The sequence below is a fragment of the Carassius carassius genome, chromosome 6 (assembly GCF_963082965.1).
Source record: "Carassius carassius chromosome 6, fCarCar2.1, whole genome shotgun sequence".
NCBI lineage: Eukaryota > Metazoa > Chordata > Actinopteri > Cypriniformes > Cyprinidae > Carassius > Carassius carassius.
In genome coordinates this window covers 34,488,599-34,504,897 of record NC_081760.1, presented here as the reverse complement: position 1 = coordinate 34,504,897, position 16,299 = coordinate 34,488,599, and the positions used below count along the sequence as shown (strand labels likewise).

The 16,299-nt window shown below is 36.7% G+C and overlaps 2 protein-coding genes across 2 annotated transcripts in view; one reads left to right on the top strand and one right to left on the bottom strand.

The window, feature by feature from the left end:
- Positions 1-16,299, bottom strand: part of LOC132142722 (BTB/POZ domain-containing protein 3-like) — a 285,051-nt gene that overhangs the window by 189,667 nt on the left and 79,085 nt on the right. The window lies entirely within an intron of this gene.
- On the top strand, positions 10,985-16,238 carry LOC132142713 (G protein-regulated inducer of neurite outgrowth 3-like). The gene is made up of 2 exons (XM_059552796.1): positions 10,985-11,136; positions 14,009-16,238. Exon 2 carries the CDS (start codon positions 14,108-14,110, stop codon positions 16,127-16,129), a length of 2,022 nt encoding a protein of 673 aa, XP_059408779.1. The 5' UTR covers positions 10,985-11,136; positions 14,009-14,107; the 3' UTR covers positions 16,130-16,238.

Sequence of the window (16,299 nt, the reverse complement as noted above, 5' to 3'; positions counted from 1 at the left end):
GAAACTGGCCATACACTGCCCTACCCTCAGGACAAAGACAGAGAGACAGAGAGAGAGAGAGAGAGAGAGAGAGAGGTCTGACTTATAAATGAGACTATTGATAGTCATTTAATTGGCAGATAGGACTGTTAATGAACTAGGCTTTAGAAGCAAGGACACACTAACATCTTCATGATTTCAGAATAAAACGGCTTGAATGAAGTTTGATAATGTAAAAGCCATCAGAAGGACATGCTACTAATTTCTATCCCAAATTCAAATTCCACCCCTATATATATATATATTTGTCCTCAGCACCTTTCTTTTATCATTTAAGTGTTATTTTTAGTATAAACAATGTGTTTACATTAATGCATTCAGCAGATACTTTTGTTCAAAGTGACTAACAAGCAATCGGTCATGTGAAATAATGTAAAGGTTAACACGCTGTTTAAACTGCAGATGACACCTGGCTGGAACATGATATTCTTCATATGTCACACATATTCATGCCTCGTAAATGTGAATCTCAGGAAAGCTGTCAAGATCATGTCTGGGTCATATTTCACCAAATATTCAGAAGAAAAAAGAAAGCAACACTCAAAAATCCTTTCTCTTTGTGACATTCTTTTTATGACAATTAAGCACATTTTATTGTACTGAAAATAAATAAACAAATAACAAAATTGTAACTCATTTATACATCATGACATTTGCTGTTCTTTCCTACAATAACAATTCAATCATTTTATTATAGTATTTTTAACTGTGTTATTGTAATTATTGTAATTAGAATAAATAAAATAGATAGATAGATGAATGGGAGTTGAATAAAAAAATAAAAAAAATAAATAAAATACTATTTAAACTGTAATGCATTTATACATCATGGCATTTGTTGTACCTTCTTTAATTAAACAATTAATGCATTTTTTATTGTATTATTGTAATGATTGGAATAAGAATTAGAAAAACAAAGAAACAAACAAATAAATAAACAAATATTTAATTTGTTTTTATACATCATAAATGTTTTTATACTGTACTATCTTACTGTCTTTAAACAATTAATTCAATCATAGTACTACAGTATTGTTTGTACTACAGTTTTATTGTAATGAAACTAACGAGAATCGTCATCGAAAATTATAAGAATTACAACAACTACATAAATAAATAAATAAAAGTAAAATGTCCAGATGTAGTGTTAATTAAAAAGTTATATTTTCAAAAGAAGGTAATGAGAATTGTGAAGAAAATGGATTTAAATGTCATGAAAAGTAAATAGCTAAATAAATAAATAAAGAAAATTTAAATCTATCTATCTATCTATCTATCTATCTATCTATCTATCTATCTATCTATCTATCTATCTATCTATCTATCTATCTATCTATCTATCTATCTATCTATCTATCTGTCTATCTGTCTGTCTGTCTGTTTGTCATCCGTCTGTTTGTCTGTCATCTGTCTATCTTTCTGTCTGTCTGTCTGTCATCCGTCTATCCGTCTGTCTATCTGTCGGTCTGTCTATCTGTCAACCATTTATCTGTCTGTCTGTCTGTCATTCATCTATCTGTCTGTCTGTCTATCTGTCTGTCTGTCTGTCTGTCTGTCTGTCTGTCTGTCTGTCTCTGTCACCCGTCTGTCTATCTGTCTGTCTGTCTGTCTGTCTGTCTGTCTGTCATCCATCTATCTGTCTGTCTGTCTGTCTGTCTGTCTGTCTGTCATCCGTCTGTCTATCTGTCTGTCTGTCTGTCTCTCTGTCTGTCTGTCTGTCTCTCTGTCAGTCTGTCTGTCTGTCATCCGTCTATCTATCTGTCTGTCTGTCTGTCATCCGTCTATCTGTCTGTCTGCCATCCGTCTGTCTGTCTGTCTGTCATCCATCTGTCTGTTTGTCTGTCTGTCTGTTTGTCTGTCTGTCTGTCTGTCTGTCTGTCTGTCTGTCTGTCTGTCTGTCTCTCTGTCTGTCTGTCTGTCTATCATCCATCTATCTGTCTGTCTGTCATCCGTCTGTCTATCTGTCTGTCTGTCATCCATCTGTCAGTCTGTCTGTCTCTCTGTCTGTCTGTCTGTCTGTCATCCGTCTATCTGTCTGTCTGTCTGTCTGTCTGTCTCTGTCATCCGTCTATCTATCTATCTATCTATCTATCTATCTATCTATCTATCTATCTATCTATCTATCTATCTATCTATCTATCTATCTATCTATCTATCTATCTATCTGTCTGTCTGTCTGTCTGTCTGTCTGTCTGTCTGTCTGTCTGTCATCTGTCTGTCTGTCATCCGTCTGTCTGTCTGTCTGTCTGTCTGTCTGTCTGTCTATCTATCTGTCTGTCTGTCTGTCTGTCTGTCTGTCTGTCATCCGTCTATATGTCTGTCTGTCTTTCTCTGTCATCCGTCTGTCTATCTGTCTGTCTGTCTGTCATCCATCTATCTGTCTGTCTGTCTGTCTGTCTGTCATCCGTCTGTCTGTCTGTCTGTCTGTCTGTCATCCGTCTGTCTGTCATCCATGTCTCTGTCTGTCTGTCTGTCTGTCTGTCATCCGTCTGTCTGTCTGTCTGTCATCTGTCTGTCTGTCATCCATCTGTCTGTCTGTCTGTCTGTCTATCTATCTGTCTGTCTGTCTGGCTGTCTGTCATCCGTCTATATGTCTGTCTGTCTGTCTCTGTCATCCGTCTGTCTATCTGTCTGTCTGTCTGTCTGTCATCCGTCTGTCTGTCTGTCTGTCTGTCATCCGTCTGTCTGTCATCCGTGTCTCTGTCTGTCTGTCTGTCTGTCTGTCTGTCATCCGTCTGTCTGTCTGTCTGTCTGTCTATTTGTCTGTCATCCGTCTATCTGTCTGTCTGTCTATTTACATAGGCTTGAAATATGATCTGAACTTGGTTTTATGAGGTTCACCAATAAATACATGAAGTACATGATTATATAATTTACACTTATTGTTCAGAACAGATGTATAGTCAGAATGTTGTTGTTATCTGAGGTATTCTCTGGTTGTAGTCATGAGGTTTTCAGTGTGAGGTAAAGTCAGAAATCAGGTATGTGAGGAATGCTGATGACGGCACTAATCTCTAATCCCCCTCTGAGTGCAGACACCGGAGGACCTGGGTCACTTACTCTGACTGCCAGATATATGTGTGTGTGTGTGTGGCTGTGAAAGAGAGAGAGAGAGAGATGAAGGATACAAAAGAGCAAAGTGAACAGAACTTGCTTTGGCTAACCTGCTTCCCATACCTCTCGCTTCTGCTGACCAATCATCTTTGAGCTCACCTTTATGCTAGTTTACTGAACTACACTCACTTTTCTCAGTTCCCACACACAGTGTGTAATATATTTAAATTTTATGTTACAGTTTTTCTCGATTGGTTTGGCTCATTTCTTGAAACCGAGATGACATTCTCAAAATAACATGGACAAATCTCCAAACCACCTTGCAATTGTTCACAACAGAATGTCATTTTTCATTGGTTTTATCAAATTGCAAATGCTTTAGTACATGTCTCAAGTGACTCTGTGCTTTTTTTCAAATGATTATGTACAAGTAGCTACAGTTAGCACAATGAGCCCACATTTAGCACATTTTCCAAATAAATAGATCTTGCTGATCTAAACTGATTAGTTGATTTTTCAGTGAAATGGTTACTCTCTCCAAAACATATCAGCATGGTTTCATTGTGTAAGTCATCATATGCACAATTGTCTGTTCAACTGTCAAAATTAGTCAAAGATATAATACCATGAAAGAATTTCTTGGAACATTTGATAAATTTATGACAGTACTTGACAATCAATCAGCTTGGAGGTGGAGGGTGTATGAGCATCAGGCTCAAGACCAGAGGGCCCTGCTGCATGCAATGGATGCTGCATGTGAGGACATCACAGGGGATCAATGTAGGGGATGGTTGAGACATTCACGCCGTTTCTTCCCTCGCTGCATCGCAAGAGAAAATATCCGTTGCGATGTGGATGAGAATTTATGGCCTAACAGAGAGCAGCGCGTCGATGGCCAGGAGGATGAGGATGGTGGCCAGGAAAGAGAGGGTGACAATGGCGACCACTGAAAATATTACTGTACTATAGTTCTGAAACTTTATTTACAGTATGGTAGGCTAGAGTTTTTTTGTTTTTTGTTTGTGTTTATAACTGTTCACATTTACAGAATCCTGTATATGTTTTCTTTTCACAGTATGTTCTCTAATGTTAACATTTCTTTGTATGAATAAAAATGTTTACAGTTTCCTTGAGTATGAGTGGTTTATTGGAGGCTGATTTTACTGTAAAATCTTTTAGTTTTATTCATAGTGGTATTCTGTTGCTAGACCTGTGCCTCAGTGACAAAACGTCTAAGCATTTTGACTTGCAGTGCTTAAACAATGCCAAAGGTATAATGCATTTTGGGGGCATTGACTATTTATATGAGAAGGATATTTAGTTTTGACACATGGATAAACTGTTTTGGGAGAGATATGAGCTTTTGCAGGGGATCCATGGTGTTGTGCTAAACCATCCAGGTTATTTTGACAAAAGCACTAAATGAATGCACATGTGCCAAGGCAATTGAGAAGGATCTGTGCTATTTTGACTGTACTGACCTTTTATATGGGAAAGGAATCTGCTTTTGAAGCATGGAAGAAGAGTTTGGGGAAAGATATTTGATTTTGCTAGTGAGCTATAATGTTGAGCAGAACTGTAAGACTGTTTGGCCAAATGACCTTATGGTTTTGAGAATGTCATCTCAGTTTCAAGAAATGAGCCAAACCAATTGAGAAAAACTGTAATGTAAACAAGGCTGTGCAAATAGACATATGATTTTCAATGGGACATTGTGCAATATTTAAAATTCTCGAAAAACCTTTTTCTCATGTGCATATTAAAGTAAATACGGCATCTATTCTGACTGGGTCTCTTGCATCCATGAAAAATAAGCTGAGGTAACCCAGTTTACCACAGCACTGGTCAGTGAGGGATTTTAACCGCCAGCACACTAACAAGAGAACCGTTTAATTTCTTGTAAGTGTTGTAAGATTTGGCTTTGAGTTTTGACATGGCTTGTGGTCCCCTAAAGACTTTGAGGATTACGAGGGCCACCCAAGAGAAGCGAGGGCCCGTAGACGAGCGGAATACATGAATTAGCAAAAACCCTGGAAAAATCTAAGATATAGATGGAGGCCGAGAATATACCACCTAATGAGAGGTCAAAGGTCAGACAAAAGATAGCATATGACTGCAAGAGATTGACACAATTAGTCTAGCTTTTTTTCAGCGGGTTTAAAATTTTACACAAAACATTACAGTTTTGCTTTAAAATATGAGCTATAGCATATGAATCAACCAATCTGTGCAAATGCATATCAGTCTCACAATTATGAATAAGAGTTTTGTTGCTCAAGAGTGAAATCACATCATTAGCATTAGATGACAGCTTCTGCCCCCTATTGGTCCCAAAATATATAGTTTGAATGTCATTGCTTTTGAATAGACTCTAAAATAGCACAATAAAGTGGCACTAATTATAAAGAAAGATGCAACAAGGACACTTTTGAAGTAAAACATGCCATGAAAATAAGTTTATTTACAAAAAAAATGAGACCCACCTGAGAACAAATCACTCATTCAATGTGGAAAAAGTACTAATTCCAGCAAATCAACAAAAACAAGTAAACAAATTCAAAGTAATCAATGTTTATTATATATGTATGATTAATAATTTTAGCTTCTAGTATAGAAAAATAAATAAATCGACATGCATATGCTTGCTTTACAGGCTGATTCAAGCTCATCATCAGAGTGTCTGTGGTTCAGTGGGCTGATGGCCTTTATTCCCAATCAAATTACATCCATAAATCCATTCCTGTTATTGAGGCTCCACTCCGCAAAATCCAATACAGCCACTTCACTCTCATCTCCATCCCTCTCGCCCTCTTTGGGTGCTGATGAATATAAACAGCTTAGACTGGAGAAGAGCAAGTGTAAGCTGTGGTTTTAGTGTTTAGTGCTCGGAGGGGTTTAAACAGTAAGTTGCTTTGGCATGAAGAGGAGCAGACGGATCACTCACTGAAAAATGAATGGGAAAAATCACAGCACTAAATATGGAGGCTGTAAGAAAGGAAGAGTCTTCCATCAGATTCGCTTAGTTTAAAGAGCTAATTGTCATTTCTGATACAGGGACATTGTTTGATTTTTATCATATATATCCCGATTTGTTTGTTTGGTTTTATTTTTATTTTTTAAATGGGGTCAGTAAGATTATTATTATTATTTAAAAAAAAAGAAATTAAGTATTTTATTTAGCAAGGGTGTATTAAATTAAATAAAGTGCAATCAATTTCAAATAAATTATATTCTTTTGAAATTTCTATTGATCAAAAATATCCAGAAAACATTGATAATAACTAGAAATAACTAGAAATGTTTATTGAGTAAATCAGCATATTAGAATGATTTCTGAAGGATCATGCTGAAAATTCAGTTTTGCATCACAGAAATAAATTACATTTGAAAATATATTCTAATAGAAAACAGTTATTAGAACTTGTACTATTATTTCACAATACTACTGTTTTTAAAGCATTTTTGATTAAATAAATCCAGCCTTGGTGAGCATAAAAGAGATCATTGCAGAACATTTTACAAATCTTACTGACCCAAAAACTTATTTTATAAATTCTATATGTATAAACTATTCATATAATTGTATATTTATACATTTAACGTTTAACATGTATTTATACATTTTACAATTACAAGTTCTAAGCCTTGAACTAAGTTGAATCCAAGACTAATCACATTAAAATCTCGAATCAAAGTTTAAAGAGCTTGGCAATGGCTGTCCACTTTCATGAAGAATCATAAATACCATAAGTTGATCTTTATATAAAATAAAAGATCAATTTATGGTCTTTATGATTCTTCAAGTGGACATCCATTGCCAAACTCTTTAAATGTGATTTATGCTTTAAGGATAGTAGCTGTTTTTCCAACATTACTGAAGAGTTTGGCTATTTTTGACTTGTTTTGGTCAGGTATAATATGTTTATGAATGTAGGTATGTTATTAAATTAATACAAGTATAAATATCAAGCATTTGTTTAAAGAAAGCTTTTGACTTACTACATAAGTCTATTTTAACAAATTACAAATGCTAATGGCACACTAAGCTCCTAAAGTGAATCTTACATCAAAAAAAGAAAATAAAACCTCACAAACTGCTGGTGCAACTCAACTCAACTCAAGTTTGGATCCACAGCAAGCAGTGCATCTAATTAAAAAGTGTTAACGGTTAAAGTCGTGAGCAGAAATACAATCTAATCTAGCTGTGGACCGGAGGGGTGGAGCTGGAGTTAATCCGAGGCCCTGGGCCTCTCTCTCTCTCTCTCTCTCTCTCTCTCTCAAGCAGATCCATGGAATCAAGAGGTGCATTGATCCTTGGGGTGAGATACAGAGAGAGGTTTGGGTCAGACCATCCCCATAAAGCCAGAGGGCCACACACACCTGTGACCGAGTGTGTGTATGTGTGTGTGTGTGTGTGTAGCAGTAGGGCTAAACCTAGATTAAGCTAAAGTTACCCGTCTCTCTCTTCTCTTGCCATGTCATTCAAACCCTTGACAGTTCTGCGGCCACACGGCACAAACAAAGCCCCTTTCTGGGCCATCCTCAGCAGCGCCATCAGCTCTCAAACATCAAACATAGGGGATTATGGGATTGCGAGATGTCCCGAGGGTGGAAAAAGAGACAAAATGCAGTTTTCTGAGGGAACCCCTTGGCCCGAGCGTCTTCTCTCAGGAGATTACTCTACAATTAGTTTCCTTTTATTCCGCTATTTTGTCGGACCTGAACTGCGCTAGCGTGGCCGTACTGTAATCCCTGCGCTATGACAGATTACACACGGCTTTGTCAACATGTCTAATAGTTGACTTTGAGGGAATTGCGAGGTCTTAATGCACACTTAACTCCTTAAGAAGGTTCACCCACACCTGATGCATTCCAGATCTATGATGTGAATCACGTTTGCATTGTGATTAACTGCTAATGAATCAGCAGAGAGTCATATGCAGGCCCAGATGGAATCTTTCTGGGCATTTACTATGCTATTTTGGGGGGTAAAGTTAAAGTTAAGTTAAACATGGTAAATTGTGGTTAATGGAGGAAATCTTTTTTTAGAATTCTTCCTGCTTTCTGCAAAGTTCTGCACAAGCATAATTCATATGGGTCTTGTCATATGCAAATACTATTCATTTATGCATCATGGAATGCAATCATTGCATGTTTGTCCTTGAGGCAGTCTAACCTCTGTGTGAAAGTGCTTTCCGAGAAGAACATCAGATGTGACAGACACTTAATTGTCCTTGTTTCTGGCAGTACAAGACAGACTGTCATCAAAATGTTACATAAAATTGACAATAACTGAAATAAATCATACCCATTATAAGTTCTAGCATATCACAGTCTACTATAACAAAAGAGTGTATGTTTATCATTTACTGACTTTCATGCAACGGTGGGATGACCTTAGTTTGAATAAAGTCAGAGCGGATTAAGAGGAGGATGTGGGGGGGGGGGGGTGTCTCCATGGCAACAGCAGGTCCAGTCTGGGAGGAAGGTTTAAAGAGTAACAGATGCTGTCTTTGTGGGACATGCGTGGAGGGTGGAGACCTTCTCCACTTTAGGGGCCAATGATCATACGTCTGCTCGAAGAAAGTGTAACGTAATGTTTCCTCAGAAAGCCAGAGAAAACTGGGTCCCTAAGCATCATTTCAGAGTTCAGATATGATAAATAAACATAAACTAAACATTGTGTTCATTTTATAGCAGGTTTCCTCATTTCAAAATATTCTCATCTTTACATCACTAAAATGCTAGTCATTGTGAACTCAAACATAAGCGTGCTATGACCAAAAACCATGTTTGATCAGAAATAGTGGACATTTTTGGCTAACAGGGAGTCCATTGGTAATATCTTTTATAAACACACAGACATTATGATGCAGTGTAACATCCTATATATACTGACTGCATTATGTAGCTTTTTGGAATGCAGTTATATGCCCCTAATATGTGTTTTGTTTTGTTTAGTTATAGTTATACTTTATTGTTGAGCCTTGGCTGAAAATTGGCCTTTAGTCTCTCTTTACATACAACAGTAACAGTACATAACATTCACATAACACATCAAATTCAATATATTCACCCCTCTTAAAACACTCTTTATTCAAAAGACTTATTGCATATGTCAGTGACCAGATGGTAACAACTAAAAATGGGCAAAAAAATCCCATATAGGTTTTTGTCTTACATTGATATAGTTTAACAATATCACATGTGGAAGGGTGATGTTTTTTCCCCAAATTTCTGCATGATTGCGAATATGATATCAATTGATACAATCATTTATTTATTTTTACATTTTGTTTTGCTCTATTTCGCTAAACAAAACTCAGTGGTGTTTCGTTACTGAACTATTGGTTCAAAAAAATTTTTTCATGAATCGAGTGAGCCAATGATTCAATGAAGAAAATGAAATTCATAAAGACTTATAAGCAAGTCACTTGCTTCATTCTTAAATGAATCAGCTGTTTGAAGGAATTAGTTGAACAACTGAATGACTCATTCATCAGTAATGATAACTTTCTACAAAATTACAGTTTTTGATGATTTAAATGCTATATTGCTGAGCAGAGGCATATCTTAGTGTTTTAAAACCTTTTAATGTAAGTGTATACTATGATACAGAAAAAGAAAATATATATTAAAAATTATAAAAACAGTTTTTTAGTTGTGTGAGGCATTGGAAACAAATCCAAAATTTACTTCATTTTTAAAGTGTAAATAAAACACTATTATTTCAGAATGTAATACAATTGTGGGAAATAGTTTACAGTGTTTACAAAATGGACTAAATCAGAACTGTCTGATAATAGTGATCCCTAGAGGTGAAAATGCGATATGACGTTAGTTGATGCGCTCAAAGGACAATTTTAAGCAACATAAACCGAAATAACACAAACAGGATAAGGTTGTTTCTACCTAAATTACTAATAAAAACTAATAATTATTAACGGTTTCAGTAGGTGGCTTTATCATAAGCCGATGACTTTACTTTGCATGATGGACTCATCCAAATTTCTTTTACTTTGCAACTTTTCAATTTACCGTCCGTTTATAAAGTTTATGAAATCCAAAATAGTTGTGAAAGTTTCACACATGGAAACATCTATGATAATCGCAGTAAATGCTCTACTAAGAGTTGGACCTGTAAATACAAACAGGTTGAGAAAATAGGCCTCAATGTTCATAAATTATTTGATAACAGTGACGTCTGCTGGTGAACCTATGTTAATGGACTAAGTGTAAATGAGAAAAAAATAAAAGAATAAATATATATATATAAGAAAATATGCTTTTGTCAAACTAAAGTCACGTTATGAATTATAACCTGATTATTTGCACATTAAAATGAAAGATATACATAGCTAGAGTAAGTGAAATTTGTTAGTTTACTTAGTAAGTTTACTTAAGAATGACAGTTTAAGTTAATTTCTGAACTGACTTATCTTTGTACTGTTGTTTTCAAAGTTATGTCACAAAGGACTTTTGTTTGTTTGAAAAAGTGTTTGTTGATTAACAGAACAAAGAAGAAACACCTGGAATATTACATAAAGGATGTTTTTAATTATTTAAAATTCATTTTAAACCAACCCAAAGTAATGATATTTTCATTTAAAAATAAATTAACATTTTGTATTATATTATTGTATTTTTACTTAATTGTGAGGCTATGGAAATAAAATAACTGAATATGGTTTATATTTTAAGAGGGGGGAAAACAGCGAGGTTTTTATGCAGTATATATTAATTTGTGGAAGGACATGAAGAGACCGACGTATTCTTTCTTACGTTACTAGAGTTTTTTAAGGAACAATGGCGCAATCTAGCGGTGATATAGAGAAGCGCACGCCTCCTGCTGCCGCCGCCACAGGAAGATTGAGTTTGAGATTCGGATGCGCTTGGAAGGCGTGGTTTTATCTCACAGACACGCGCCTGACATTCTTTCATTGAGAATCCGTCGAGCGCGCCAGCTAGTGCACGAGCTGCGCGTCAATAGCGCACTAATCAAACGAAAATTATATGAATATGCGACGGACGCACACGTACAAGGTAGGATTTTTATGCCCGTGCATTCTAATCTGCAGCTCCTACAGGGAGACGTTACAGTGGGAAATTTGCAAACAAGGTCAAGTTATGGGATTTCTATAGGATATATATATATATATATTGTAAAGCTTTTATAATTAAAGTATAATTGACAAATGCGTATATTTAAGAGATTTAAACCAATTAACATGGGTTTAATTAATTTATCATACTAATGCATGGTGCTATATAGATTTTGTCTGGGTTTTTGTCCTACTGCATGTGTGTGTGTGTGTGTGTGTGTGTGTGTGTGTGTAGGTCAGTTTTTGCCTATTTTATGGGGGACCAAATGCATCCACAAATATAGAAAATCCAGAAATCAGCTATTCTGTGGCCAGTGCTACTAGATAATGTTTTAAATTGTAGCCTACATTACAATGTAGACTGCAAAATGTTTGGGGGTAAGGGGTTGAAAATCATTTAAAGATAGGGAATTGAATATCATTAGTTCCCTCTGTGTGTGTTTGTTTGTGTGTGTGCTCTCGTAACCCAATTTAAAGATGAGTTTGCTAATGTTTGCAAATGAAACGTCTCTTTGTAAATTACTGCATTCTTTGCAATCTGTTGTCGTATTTACAGCCCCAAGCAATATGCATGACTTCATCCTGTTAAAATTGATTATTTTAGGGTCATCTGTGTAGTCTTTTGTTATCCAGCTCCATGCAGAGATACTTATAAAAAATGAATTTCACTGCCTGACGTCTGGATGTATGTTCTTGTGAAATATTAGCTGGATATAGATATTGACATTTAATATGAGACATTGACGCCAGAACTTAATATTTGATAGTATGTTCCCCACCCCATCCTCCTGCAGATGTGAGCATCCTCCGAACAGCTCTCATCAATGACAGGTCACAATTTGGACTTGGTGTAATTGACTTTCATGCTTTTATCAGGCAATTAGAGTGAATGTTTCCGCATTGGCCAGTGAATCGCACTGGCTCAGTCTTTTGTTTTTTTATTTATTTTGTGTGAGTGCATGTGTGTTTGTGTGTGTGTGTGTGTGTAATATGGCGCACAGTTTTACAAGCAGAAAGGAACAAAAGCGAAAGAAATGTAAAATGCCATACCATAATTATACAAACTACACTGAAAGGACTTTCTGCAGCAGACAGAACTGCTTTGTTCATATGCATTAAAGTATAGGCATGGTAAAATATTAGTATATGGATGGTAAAATGTAATGGTTTTGTCATTGGCTAATGCATATACACTGTAGAAAATTTTTTTGTAAAAAAAAAAAAGATTATTGGAGTATATTTTAAAAGAAAATACTATTTCAGTTCTACACTGAAAAAAAATGGCGATGAAACAACTTTCACATTTTTTTAATTTCAAATCAAAATTTTATGTTCAATTTCATGTGTTAATATTTGTTTGAAATTATTTGTGGAATTTGCTAGAAATGTCTAAGTGAAAATGAAAGTAAATCATACACCATTTATTTACTGACTGAGTTTAACTGTTATGTACACTAAATATTACTTTTGTTAATCAGCCAAGTGGACATAATTGCTGGCTGATATTGATAATCTCAGAATGGCCAAATATCAGCTGACAAATCTATCTGTCAGTCTTATATTGGCCAATAAACAAACTATTCTTAGTGATTTATTATGATGGTAATTATTTTAATAGTCAAAAATAGCTGTTGTTTTATGATGCTTGATGATACTTCTGCATGCTCTAAAACCCTAAATGTATTTGTATTGTCTGCTTTTGGATTGAGTCTATGGCTTCAATGGTGAAGCTAGCTTTGCTCAGTGAGGCTGATCTTTACCGTAAATCAGCTGTGGTTTGGGTTTGACTGTCAGATTTCCATTTTTGAAGCTCCTCGGGGCTATTTGAGTCGCTAAGGTCAAACACAGAATAATTGCTCACCAGCTCCTCAGAATAGAGAATGATACAGAATATGGTAGGATGAATTCAAATACTGACTTAGTGCTATTACACTAGTGTAATTATCTTAAAATATATTGCCAATTATCACAGCATATTGATTTATTAGGGTAATTGCTTTATTGCTTGAATAAAATAAACTTTAAAATATGACAATAGCCTTCATGTCTTAGTATACTGAGAAAGTGTGTTGTTGTTATCAGTTATGCTGACTGTAGTGTGTTTCTGTTATGTTTGAAGTAATTATGCCAACAAACTACTTTTAGGACCCACTATTCCTTTGCTGATGAAAAGGAGTCTGGAGCATAATATACCAATGATCATATACCAAAATCACTGGGCAATTTTGAATATTTCCAATATATTGAATGTTAAATTAATTCAGCAGACTAGATACGAAATCTGCCCTCCTGAATATTTAATAATATTCACTGTATATGTGTCATAAAACTGTATTATATTATAATGTACAAAGAGTTTTACCCATTTCATTTACAGTTAATTAAATTGCATTTAATTTATGAGGATAAACTATGGGAAATACAATTAAATCTTAATAAATAATTGATATAAAAACTGTCACTATATTTGTGTTTTTTTTTTACATTATATGTGCATGTGACAGACACAAAATTAAGCATTTTTCTAAATTTATACAGAGTAATTGATGTCACAAAAACGGTTTTTCTATTGATGTAATGCTTGACTGAACAAGTAAAGGATGACACTGCTACGAGTAATGGCTTATGATGGATTAGTTGTACTTTTTGTTTCATTTTAGTGGGACTTCCTATTGAGCTGTTCCATACACTTGTAAATAACCTCAAACATTTACACTGATTCTAACACATTTCTTTCATAATGATCTTAAGAAGGCAGCAGTAGGTATATATCCTCTTGTGTATCTAAAACTATTTTTATCTGTCTGCTCTAGGAAAGCCTTGGAGGAGACAATATCAGGCTTTCAGGGGTGAACCAAACTGAGTTTGGGATATATTGACTTTGAATTTTCATCACACAAAAGGGATTCAACATGGAAAATCTACCAAACCCCAAAAGGACTGTCACTGTCCAGATGATGCCTCAGCTCACTAGTATAGATGTGCTTGGAAATAAGGAGTTAAATGCTAACTGGGACATTGAACCAAAGTTAACCTTAAATCAGGATTGCTCCTCTGGCAAAAAAACTAAACCAGATCAGGATAACATGAACCTCAAGTCCTCCGTCAAAGATTCCCACACCACTCTTCCTGGTGGGACTGTCTTTGAAGACAAAAACATGTCATCCCATGGAAGTGAAGATCACAGGCAACATCAAAATAGTCACACAAACATGAAGACGTCAGGTCAGTGTGCCAGGAACGCTGAAGGTAAAAGAACTGAACGTGACACGAATTCGAACTTGAAAATTGTCCTTTCAACATCCAGCCCATCATCTACAGCTACAAATAACAAGGAGAAAAATGGCAATAGCACAACAAAGACACTTGAAAACGAACAACATGAGCCCAAAACACAGAGCAAAGTATCAGTAGCTGAAGAAACTAGTGCAATCAAAGAGACCCATCACAAAGAAATACCATGCCAAGCTCAGGCTTCCCTTCAGGAGGAATCATCTCCCAGCACCAACAACACAATCAAGGACATGTCACTTCTATCCGAATCAAAAGATGTAGGTTGCACCACCGGCGTAACCATCACCAGCAGTTCCCCATCTGAACTGGCATCCACCACCAATGCTCCTAAAACCAATTACTCCCGAGTTGCAACAACCGAATCTTCTCAACCAGCACCTGGGACAAGTATTAAGACCCCACAACCGCACCACAGCCATTATACGCCTGTTAAAGAGGACAAATGTAGCAGTGCTGGCTTGAAGAAGGACTTTAAAGTGCCAGGAACCTCTCAAGAGACTTCTTCTGGACACCCACTGGAGTCTTCGACTAGCAAAGCAAGTCTCTCAATCCACACAGAAGTGACTGATGAAGAGGTCCAAACGCTAGGAGCATCTCCTGAAGAGCAGAAGTCAGTCCACTGCAAACTTTATCATGAGGCTTCTACCATGACTTCAACAGCTGAGTTTGGCAACCAACCCGACACGCAACGGCATGATGTGGAGGTGCAGGCGGTGCCCACGGTCTGCAGTCAATCTACATCCACTAGCCCTAGTCTTCTATCTCTACAACACCATCGGAGATCAGTTGGCCTGCTACCTAAGGAGACTGACAGTATAGCATTGGTCACTGAGGTGAAAACCACCTCAGAGATTTATTGTAATACACCATCTGTTGTTTCATCCAGTACGAAACCCCCACAGTCTGGCACAGTGATGGTGCATGTAGATGCTGACCTTCAGGAAGAGTCCAAGCTTGGGGCCAAGCCTAAAGAGCCTCTACACAACAGCCAAAAAGGATTTTCACCTCTTCAACCGGTTTATCAGATCAATATTGAGACCTGCAGCCAAACCAAACAAACAAACGATACTACGAGCCAAGGTTCACCTGCATCTGTTCCTCATAATGTGGCCTGTGTGCAGGAACCCAATGCAACATCTGATAAGGCCTGCAAGGATCTGCCAGAAAAATTGGCCAAGCCACCTGCATCTAAATCCAAGCTGCCTAAGGAGGCAGTATCTGCAAGACCTCCAAAGGACATTACAACGGCTACTCCTCCAACATCAAGCTCCACACCACAGAGCAAAAAGAGAGACCGGCAACAGCAGGGAGCATCCAAGCTAGAGCCTGAGAAAGATGACCAAGAGGCCAAGCAATCAAAGAAGAGCATGCATGATGTTGTGTGGGACGAGCAGGGTATGACATGGGAGGTATATGGAGCATCGGTAGATCTCGAGTCGCTGGGTTTTGCCATTCAAAGTCACCTGCAGTGCAAAATCAAGGAGCATGAGAAGATCTTCACCCAGACATCTCTCAGAAAAACATTGGCTCCACCTCCCGGCAAGAAGAACAAAAGAAGGCAGGTTAACATCAACTTCAGGTCCATGTTTCAAAATGTTCGCCGACCCAACTGTTGCTCTCGGCAGTCAGTGCTAGAATGAAAGACGTTTGGTTGTCATTGACGTGATCTTCCATGAGACTGTGCAAAGCATGCTGGGAGAGTTCTCTCATTTGTTTTTTGAAGAGTTTGTTAAAAATAGAAACTAATGGTGATTTTTAGAAAAAAGATGAAATTATTTATGGTGATAGTAAATCTATAATGATGTTTAGA

Excerpts from the sequence above, each read along its gene's own strand:
- LOC132142713 (XM_059552796.1), top strand. The coding sequence starts at position 14,108 with ATGGAAAATCTACCAAACCCCAAAAGGACTGTCACTGTCCAGATGATG.